This window comes from Lissotriton helveticus, chromosome 5_1, assembly GCF_964261635.1.
Source record: "Lissotriton helveticus chromosome 5_1, aLisHel1.1, whole genome shotgun sequence".
NCBI lineage: Eukaryota > Metazoa > Chordata > Amphibia > Caudata > Salamandridae > Lissotriton > Lissotriton helveticus.
The window spans coordinates 722626284-722634921 of NC_136065.1; the positions used below are offsets into that span (position 1 = coordinate 722626284).

General features: G+C 42.7%; 1 protein-coding gene across 2 annotated transcripts in view; it reads left to right on the top strand.

Annotated features, from left to right (window-relative positions):
- Window positions 1–8247, top strand: part of LOC144754870 (PDZ and LIM domain protein 1-like) — a 395047-nt gene extending 386800 nt beyond the window's left edge. For both annotated transcript variants that reach the window (XM_078643185.1, XM_078643184.1), the window contains one exon: window positions 7758–8247. In XM_078643185.1, the coding sequence (XP_078499311.1) occupies window positions 7758–7947 (190 nt within the window). In that variant the 3' untranslated portion in view covers window positions 7948–8247. The remainder of the gene's footprint in view (window positions 1–7757) is intronic.
- Window positions 8248–8638: the final 391 nt, after the last annotated feature.

The window sequence follows — 8638 nt, forward strand, 5'->3', positions numbered from 1 at the left end:
AAGAGTCCAATCCTTTTTCCTCCTTTTTTATGCTGATGCCAGTGTTGCGTCCTGCTTCGCTTTTCCTGCTATACTCTTCCTGTCTTTGGGACTCTGATCAACTCCCTTTCTTTGTCCGTTTACCGTCACTGTCCTGAAAAGAATATGGAGAGGGACTATCAGAATGCGCATACCATTCAGGTTTTAAAATTGTATTACAGCCCCTTAAATTGTAACCACCCCTACTAGATCCCCGGGATGCAGGTGATCCAGTCCATCTTTTCTCTTTCTCCTTCTGTTTCTTCTACCTTTCCGTTTCAGATTTCTCTTTAGCTGAACCCTCATTGTAAATTTTATGTTTTAAATGTGGTTTGACGGGTCGTGTACCCAAGGTATCACAACACAGAGAGATATAAATTGCTGCGATTATTTTTGGTAGTTCCTGTTCACGATTTTTAACCAGATCCGCTTCCAATCTCTGATTTTTTTTTTTTTTTAAATCTTTTCATTAAGGTTTTACATTTTAAAACCCCCGATGGGGGCAATACATCAATCATGAATCAGTTATGTCACACATGTTGCATGAGATTCCCAAATAGAATTCCTCTTCAACTGGTAGATGTCAGCTTGTCCAGCAAGATTGTACAGTCACTCGCAGGTGTACAGGCATAGGATCTGATTGGCCAGTAGAACTTTATTGTTTGATTAATAAAAATCATTACAATAGTAAACATTTATTAAAGATTTAAAAATAACAAAATAAAACGTGTATCGGTATTACTAAAATATTTACACATAGTGCAAGAGACACATGTTGTCTTGGAGCTGCATCTTAGCTTTAAAATATCTGGGTTTTTTTTCTTTTTTTTTTTCTCTGGGGATCCACCTAAGGGTGTCCATGTAATCCATTTGTATCATCACAGTGAAAGATTCATCCATAAATTATTGAAAAGACCTGGCCATCCATCTTTGTTAGTGAAATGTTAACTTCATCTGATCAGTGCAACTTAATAACGGGCAATTAAAAAACGGTGGGAACCAATGTTGGCCCTTCTGATTTAACATCTGCTAAGGACACGTGCCAAGATCCTAGTCGTTAAGGATGAGTGGTTGGTACCGCTAATGGCGTGGGTCCATTAATATGGTGAAGGCCCTACATGTAATGATTTAAATGTTCTTCAAGCGCATGGGGGGCAAGAGGTAATCCGTGTGAAAAAAGGCCAAAGTCGGCTGATATTTGGTGTCGCAAAGGGCTTATACCGCCCTTTTACAATTGACTATGATTTACTTGCTGGCTTTCTCTGATTATAAATATTCTTACTGCTCGTGTCATGAACTTAGTGAACCGAATATTGAGCAGTGAATTGTCCGGATTCATTGAAGCAATGATAGTTTGTCGGCACGTGCGGATGCCAAGTTTATTCCATTCACTCTTGAACAAGATTTTTCGGTCGGCAAGTAGTGTGGGGCAGAGACATGCCACATGCTCAATCGTTTCCTTGCTATTCCCGCAACCCCTGCACATTATATTATTGTTCACGTGTTGCCATCTCGGCAGGTGGTACAGGAACGGACATTCGCCCATTCTGAGAGCCATGAATCTTTTTTTCCATTGCACAGAATAAGTGCATGACATATATGGGGCCATAATCCCTGGCTGGAACCGTGATACAATTGACCAGGCATGCTTACGTTGGGCCAATTGGGCTCTGTCTGAATGGAAGGACCAAAAGTGGACGTTCCTTATAATATGGATTTTCAGTGCCTGCTGCGGTGGATTCGAGCTCCAGATTTCTTCTGAGTCCAGGAGTTTTAGGGAATATTGTAGATAACGCCAATATGATCTACCAAGTTGTCCGGCTGAGATTTCCTGCCATAAAAGAGCCTCCAGTGTTCCTTCTCTGGAGGTACGCAACTTGTTACACAGCCTGATGAAGGCTCCGGCCCCTACTGCTTGATGGTCTTGAAGGCCAAACTCGAGACGTATTTGAGCGGGACATGAATATTTCAGGAGGCTCAACACTTGTATGAATGTTCTTGTTATTATTTTATTTACAAGGTTGTTGTCCTTCCCGTGCATGATCTCCTGGCTGTAAGTGAGGAAATTGATGATTTTTGCCTTCATAATTGTTATCAGTGGGGTCAGACTCGGCCCAGACAGTTGCCTGGCAAGCGTCTTAAATGCCACCTGGATTGTCAAAGCTTTGGCTTCTACCTCGTCTCTATGTTTGGAGAATGAGCCCCTTTTATCCATGTGGACCCCCAGGTACTTATAAGAGATGGCTTTGTCAACACTTTTGCCATTGTACAGCCAGCCTCCTCCTCGATATTTCCTTGACCCAAAGGTGATTGCCCTTGTCTTTGTTAGATTCAATTCCAGTTCCCGGTGGTGTAAAGGGACAATTGATCCAGGAGTCTCTGCGGGCCTACCCTGGTGTGGCTCAGCAGCACTAAGTCGTCCGCGTACAGTAGATTGCTGACTCTTACCCCGGCATGTTTTGGAGGATGGTAGTTGACTTCGTCGAGTGACTCTGACAGATCTGATTGTATCATGGTGTGGCTTGGTATGTCCTATCCCTTAGGCCGCGAGCTGGCGGGGGCAGGTGTGAATGTCATCCCCGTGTGTGTCTATGTGAACCTTTACCAAACTGGCAGTTGCGGTCAAACAAGATGTGCGTCGATATCCAAACTACCGACTGAAACTAAACATGGAACTATGGTGAAAACTTTTCCTAGATCCTTATGTGGTGGGAGAGCTTGCGGCGGGTTGGCTAGGGATAATGGACATAGTGGGCGGAGGAAGCAGGGGTCTGTGGTCCAAGGGGGGCTGGGATCGCGAGGGCTGCGGGGGGGGAGGGTTGTGCCTCACATGGGGTAGAGGGCCATGTCTCCAAGAGGGACCGGCGCTCATCCTGTCCCGTGTAATTGGCAGGGAACTCAGTCTCCAGGCATTTGACTAGGTGGGTTGGGGCGTCGTGGGGAATCTTTGCCGTGAGACGGGGATGGTCTTGGCGTGTCGTCCGGAGTTGTCACTTGTTTAAATTGTATGAGCAACTGAGCCCATTCAAGGGAGATAGGGTGTTTGCGTGTTCCCTGTACTTCCTCGTCCCGTAGAATATCCTCTTCTGCCGCCCCCCACTTGCTCACCGCTCCCATCCGGGCTCCTCCCGGGGGGCCCAAAGGGGCCCTCCAGTGCATAGCGATAGCCTGCTTCGCCAGTAGCAGGGCGAGGGATGCAAACCGCCAGCGCAATTTTTCGGACTTCTTCTTTTTTATATGTCCCCAATGCACAGACTTCCCAGGTATCAATGTGGGGCAGGTTAACCAGTGTGAGGAGTGTTTGGTGTACCTTGGTCCAGTATTGCTGCAGGGAGGGGCAATCCCAGAACATATGTCTGAAGTTCGCTTCCAATCTCTGATGTATGGCTAGAACCAAATCTTCTCCCCTAATGTTGCTCAAGATGATGGAAGAAATGGAAAAGTTCCACATTAACTTCACTCCTAAGTTCAGAGCTGGTGCAGCACCTTGCTGATTCTGTACCTTTTTAAGTACATCAGAGAGTACTGCCAATGAAAGGTGTGCCATGTGTGCAGGTGTAAATGAATGCCAATATGCTTCCATCAGAGTCGCACTCCTCTATGGGTGGCACCATACCAAGAGGAAGACATACTGAGTATTCTATGTTTGTCTTGGGGTGTAGTTAATTGATACTCTGCTTATCAGTGATTGGTCCTATGAGACGCCCAGAAAGCCATTTCATCACGCTTCATGTGTGCTTTTTCCTTGATAGCGTTGATGGTCTGTGGACTAATGGTTTGTACTTGAGTTGGATAACTGGTCCTGCTGTGACAGCAGGTCTGGAGCTCAGTGTACGTTGTACAAACTGTACAAGAGTCTTGTATAAGGTGACTGTGTAATTTAAAATTACTATCACCTCTGTTGGTGCTAGGTTGTCCAGGCGAGGAAAAGGCGGGTAACCAGCCAAGACTGGCCATTTAACCCCTTCGTTCCTCAGGGGCCCAAGCAGACATTTGTTTACATATGTGGCCATTGACCAATAAACCAGTTCTGGTGATTCTGGTAAGTCAAAGGGATTTCCAGATCTTGGTAGGCCCTGAAGTGTGCAGGCGGTGCACTGCTTTGAAAGCTTGAAACTGGCACGAGGCAGCATCAAGAGGCTCAAACTCCACCCATGAGTGAAATGTCTCAGATGCATATGCTGCACATGCAGCTATTACAAACATAATTTACCCCCCTCCCTATGTCGGGGACACCTCGTACCTTGAGATGCTGAGTGACTGCTCACAATAGGTGCCAACAAGAAGAACTGATTCTATTGAAAATGGAATCAAAGAATTAGAAAACCAACAGTATGAAAAATAACTGTTTGAGTCTAGCTTGACAAACCTGTGGACATAAGTGCTCCCTTATCCCCAGTAGGAGGTAATCCTAATTACTACGGACGTCTCTGTAATAATGGTTCATGTGAATCTTAAATGAACTACTCAAGGCATAGCAGAAGATACGAGCCCCACGTTGGACGCTAACTGTTGCATAAACTTGACTCTGGCATAACTCTACCAGGTTTGTTTTACTACCCACGGGTGACCCATGTGAACTTGGTTCAATAAACCATCGCTGATTGTAAAAGGCAGATTATACTAGCCCAGCAGGATCCCACTCAATTTTTTAAGTGGAATCCTTGCTTTTGGGTTATTAACGACCCCTAAGCTGGGATCTAGGTTGCCGTGGTCCCAGAAACAAATCTTTCACTCTTTACAATATAACACACACAAATAGTATTAAGATAGACAGACACTTTTAACTAAAAACATTTATTGTAAAACCACGAGAATGAAATTAACATTTCTAACATAGTTAAAATGTCATGTAGAATTTAAAAACTAGACTTTCTTAGGGAGAAGCAATGCAATGCATACCATGTTGACAGTAAAAGCTGTGGTTATCATAGATGCGTGATGGGAGTGTTCCTTGAGAAAGGAAAACACGTACCACAGAAGCATCCTTTCTCCTGGACTCAGTTCATTTTCTGCATCAGGTGTGATGTAGCATCTTCTAGGTGTGTTTGGCATCAGTCATATCTTGTCGGATAATCTGGATGAAGGATCTCCCCTGACAAGTCTTTGAATGGTAGCCCTTTTATACTATCTCTTATTAAGGATTGGAATTTCTGACATAGATTATTTGCATCACAGTGTATAATCCAGACATATCCTAATGAAGCTATAAGGTAAATGGACATCAATTCAGACTACACTCTTCTCACTGTATGTCTGTGCTTGCTCTTATTTGACTTTGGCATTGTGATAACTATACACTTGTCCTAGACTGTTGTATCAGTTATTCTGTTTGTCATTGCCTGAATGACTTCACACGTTTACAGTTCTTGAAACAACAAGGTCAGACAACATCTGCATCAATGGCAGACATGACAATGATTCTGCATAACTTGAAAAAAGTGTGACTCCCTTTAGCTAAGATGGAATTCTAACTTCTAGCTCATACACACTCTTTTTTTCTTAAATCTAGTACATTCCTTCACCAGAAACCTGACCTCAGAGTAGGGTTTCTTTTCACCATATCAGGGGCCCAATGCCACTACTGTGGTGTTCATGACCATCTCGATTGGGTTGCCCCATGCTCACTCCTGCAATTTCTAATTTAATAGACCTCAGATTGCACCTTGGTCACTTATTTGCTGGCCCCCATTGACCCAGATCTGTGTTGCCTAATTTAGTGTCATTTGGTGGCCTCCTAGCCCTTCTGAAACAACCCATAGACTCGCTGATGTATTGTTAATTTGGTATTTCTTGATTTGCACAACAGCCACTTCTGGATTGACTCCACAATCCAGTAATTTTGTACCTATTTTAGCACTCATGGGTATGCACCATAACCACTTCTGGTTGATCCATCTGACTCAATACTGTGTTATTTATTTATTATTGCAAGGTCATTGGCATCTGCTCTCAACTGGAAATGGTGGGGCAACCCGAATTGGGTGGTGGTGGGAGAAAAAATTAATTAAACTACTTACCTTCACCTGCGATCACTGCCTCGATGCTCCTCTCCCGACACTGGTCACACTGCACAGGGTCCCAGGGGGCAATCATAGCTCTGGTTTCATGCTGGTAATATTTTTTACCAGCATGAAAGCAGTGCTGTGCTTGGCCTGATTGGGCTGACTTGACACTCGCTCAGGCGCAGGGAGCCTGCAGCTTTTCTCCAATCCGGCTGGACAACACAGATGACTTGGACAAGCCAAGGCACGCATGTTTGTTTGGATGGCCCAAGAAGGTCAGCCAAACAGACATGCACAGTTTTAAGTGTCCACCACTCGTCTCTTCTGTGACAATCTGTCACGATGGCCCCATTTCTAACCTAACATCGACTGGCCGTGTTAGGATTTGGATAGAAAAATAAAATGATTATGAAATGGCTTTATTATTTTATAGTGTAGCGATGCCCCTCTCCCATAATGGAGGAGCCAACCCTGTGCAAGGTTACATTTTGGCTCCAGAGTCTCATTATGTATTGTTTATTTAATATTAAAGGGTGCATCTTACCCACCTCTTGGTTGCACCCATATACCAACTATTGTATGGACCATTTCATATTCCAGTCTTAGAACATAAAGTTTTCTGAGTTGATGTCATAGACCAAATACCGTGGTGTCTATCGTAACATCCCTTGGGTTGCATGATGGCCTCCTGAAATCATCCATAGACTCACTGCTGTGGTGTCTGTGTAGAAGTCGGTTTATGTGGTTAACTCGGATGCACCTTAGCTGCAAGCCGAGGAGTATTAAACAGAGACTATATTGATATTCTTTGGAATGAACCATTTCCATTCTTGGCCTGGTTCCTTAGATCTGCTATTGAAGTGTTTACTTTATTATTCTGAGTTGGACCTATAGATAGACTCACTATAATGCTTTAAGTCACAGGAAACAACCCGATTTCGAAGAGTGGTCATCCGTTTGGGCCTCAACCTCCCCATAGCAACTCGACCACCAGTAGGTCCCAACAAAAGTAAGCCAACTAAACTTCAGTTATGCAGGAAAACCCTTCCAATCAGAATTCACCTCCACTCTTCCTGTGAATGCATAAATGGCTGGAAAGTGATACCCCAATGGCTTACTGTGCTTTTATTTTACATAGTGGTTCCCCTCAAAACATTACAACACCAGTTATAATAATTTAAGGCGATTCAATATCTGAAATACAGACATAACGCCAAAATGTCAGTCGCATGCTGGTAAATATATTTTTCTTTCTAAATATCCAACCATGTCTGTCATATAGTATTACTGCAAAGAAATATAACATGGTAGCAAATTATTAGTATGTTTTTTCTTAACTATACACCCCAGGGACTAAATGTTCTGCTTATGTCATCATGTGTAATGTCATCAAATTAGAAAGTGCTCTAACCAGAAAATGGTCCTGTTAATAGTCTCACAATGTGTGAATCAGTGAAAAGTGGCCAGATTTGGTTTATAAGGTAAACGTACATGGGAGCAGATCCAGTAAAGGGGTTTTCTGAGCCCTTGGCAAAATGTTGTTTTGTGCGAAACCCCTTTCCTAGAAACAATACCACACAGGGGGACTTTGGTTGTAATCTACCCCCACTTGGAGTATCACACTAATGTTGCTGTAGCATGGAGCCCCAGGTGTGTTACCTCAGTCACCAATTCAAGTCGTGTTTCCTGTCTGTAACAGATCTCTCACAGTTGAATTTTGATGTTTTTTTGCAGGGGTGTCTTTGTAAAGATAAGGGACAAGCAGCGCCATCCGGAGTGCTACGTATGCAGTGACTGCGAGGTCAGCCTCAAGCAGAAAGGACACTTCTTTGTGGAAGATCAAATTTACTGCGAGAAGCACGCCAGGGAACGTATGACTCCACCAGAAGGCTATGACGTGGTTACTGTGTTTCCCAAAAAATAATGGCAAAACATATATTGCAATTTTTGTAAAGGAGAATTACTCGTGAAATGTTATCCAAGAAGACTCAGCTTGACTTTTGTTTACAGAAATATTAATCGTAACTCTATTTTCCTTAAATGCCACTATTGTATAGTCCAAAACACGTATTAAAGCAAAAAGGCGTGCCTTGAATGTTCTGACTTTATCGCGTTTTCTGGAATGTAAACTGCCAATGCAAGTCAAACCCCTAAGTAAAGAAAACCATTTTCTTTTATGTTACTTTGTTGATATGCAATAAACCCTAAAACTACATGCTGCAAACAGAATCTTGTGTATTTTTATTCTCAGTCTATTATGGGAAGCTGTTCATGTAAAAATGACAGTTCTACAAATGTTTCACTTCCTTAAATGCATAGCACAGAGAAACATGAATACAACAAATCCCACTCTGAATGTGTGTCTCAAAAAAAATATACTTGGCAGAAATAATACACCATGTAGAAAAAACAAATATCATACACAGAGAATGAAGACATTACTTGGTGAATGATATGACTAACATATGTAGTAAATTGAATAAGACATATACTAAAGTATATATGAAGTGAGCTAAGATGAATATGGCCTTAAATGAAAAGAATATAGCAAGCACTGAATTGAATATTACATATATTACAAAGAATACGACTTTTGAAAAGGTGGTTGGCTATTT